At 49.8% G+C, this 1,568-nt stretch overlaps 1 protein-coding gene across 1 annotated transcript in view; it reads right to left on the bottom strand.

Moving 5' to 3' along the window:
- LOC109925852 (sodium/potassium-transporting ATPase subunit alpha-3) overlaps positions 1 to 1,568 on the bottom strand; it is a gene marked incomplete at its 5' end in the record, with an annotated part of 18,024 nt that overhangs the window by 11,259 nt on the left and 5,197 nt on the right. The window contains 2 exons of the mRNA XM_048593607.1: positions 191 to 366; positions 519 to 711. Of these exons, the coding sequence (XP_048449564.1) occupies positions 191 to 366; positions 519 to 711 (369 nt within the window). The remainder of the gene's footprint in view (positions 1 to 190; positions 367 to 518; positions 712 to 1,568) is intronic.

Below are 1,568 nucleotides of genomic sequence, written 5' to 3'. Positions count from 1 at the left end.
CTCTCTCTATCTGTCCCCGAAGGTGCCGACTATCTCTCTTTCTCTCTCCCCCTCTCTCTCTCTCTCTCCTGAAGGTGCTGACTCGCTCCCTCATCCTCTCCCGCCCCCCACTCCCGAAGGTGCTGACACGCTCTCTCTCTCTCTCCTTCCCCTGAAGGTGCTGACTCTCTCTCTCTCACCAACTGCGTACCTTGATTCCAGCACTTCTGCATTTGCCCACAGCGTCAGGTACAGCTGCCCTGGGCGGGTCGATCATGGACATGAGGCCGATGAAGCAGAGGTTCTCAGTGGGAAAGTTCACATCGTCCGTGTCGAAGGCGAATCCCTTGGGAAACTGTTCCTCGGGCAGGTAGAAATGGCAAAATCCTGAGGAGGGAGGAGAGAAGCATCAGTCAGTGTACAGATGGTCATAGAGCCCAGTGACTCTGCAAACACACTGTCCAATCACAAGCTTCCAGCAGGATTGTTGCAATCCCATTGGAGGATCAGCACCGAGGGAGATCCCCTCCTGTACTCACCCAGGACCCGCTCCCCCAAGCCGCCCAGTTCCATGTACGCGTTCTGGAAAGCCTCCTTCATCTCCTCATCCAATGGCTGCTCCTTTCCCTGTAACATGATGGTTGAGCATCGATCAAGGATTCTCTCAGGGGCTCCCTTCATCACCAGCAGGTAGCGCTTATCGTTCGGGTCTTCGGTCTCGTGGATCGAGAGCTGTGTAAGTAAAAGAGAGACAGCCTCTGTGAGATTATCTCTGAATGCACCAGGTGCCACACAGCACTCAGACTGCTAGCACTCCATGCTCAATTTTCCTCCCAGCTAAATCCTATCACCTTATCGCTCATGCCTTTCTCAGTCCCTTATCCAATCCACCCCCTTCAATACATCAACACAATACACCTCTAGCAATTCCCATCATTCTCCCTAAACTCTGCTCAATGTCTCCGTTATCTCATTCACCAACAGTGACATCTCCACAACTATAAAGATGGTGCCTTGTTCTTTTTCTGTATTTTTAATTGTGGACGGAAATGGAGAAAGAATTGTTATAAAAACAATACAAGGCCTGTTTACGGATCAACACATGACCTTGACCCTCATTGGTTAATGCGTATTGTTCACAGAGCTACAGGGAGTTGAAGTGTAGTTTGCAGACAAACTGGAGCCAAGGGACTGTGTACTATTGGAGTATTAGTTGGCAGCAAGAAGCTCATTGGCTTATGGACTACTGACCAATTACCAATGAGAAAGGTCTTCTGCCTGCCAACAGTTACGTAATTGGTTCTCAGACAGCTGAAGAGCCTGGGGCTGTGAACAAGATACGGAGAATCCTTCAGACTTCCACCAGGTCTCTCTGCTTTCTGCAGTAAAAGCCACTTTAAGCCTGTAGGAAAATAGTAGCTGAACTTAAATTAGAGCATCACAAACTCCTGAGATAACAAGGTGTAGAGCTGGATGAACACAGCAGGCCAAGCAGTATCAGAGGAGCAGGAAGGCTGACATTTCGGGCCAAGACCCTTCTCATTCCTGCTCCTCTGATGCTGCTTGGCCTGCTGTGGTCATCCAGTTCT

This window comes from Rhincodon typus, unplaced genomic scaffold (assembly GCF_021869965.1).
Source record: "Rhincodon typus isolate 14 unplaced genomic scaffold, sRhiTyp1.1 hic_rhity00003254, whole genome shotgun sequence".
NCBI classification, from domain to species: Eukaryota; Metazoa; Chordata; class Chondrichthyes; order Orectolobiformes; family Rhincodontidae; genus Rhincodon; species Rhincodon typus.
The sequence above is the reverse complement of the archived record's forward strand: the minus strand, read 5'-3'. Positions and strand labels throughout refer to the sequence as shown.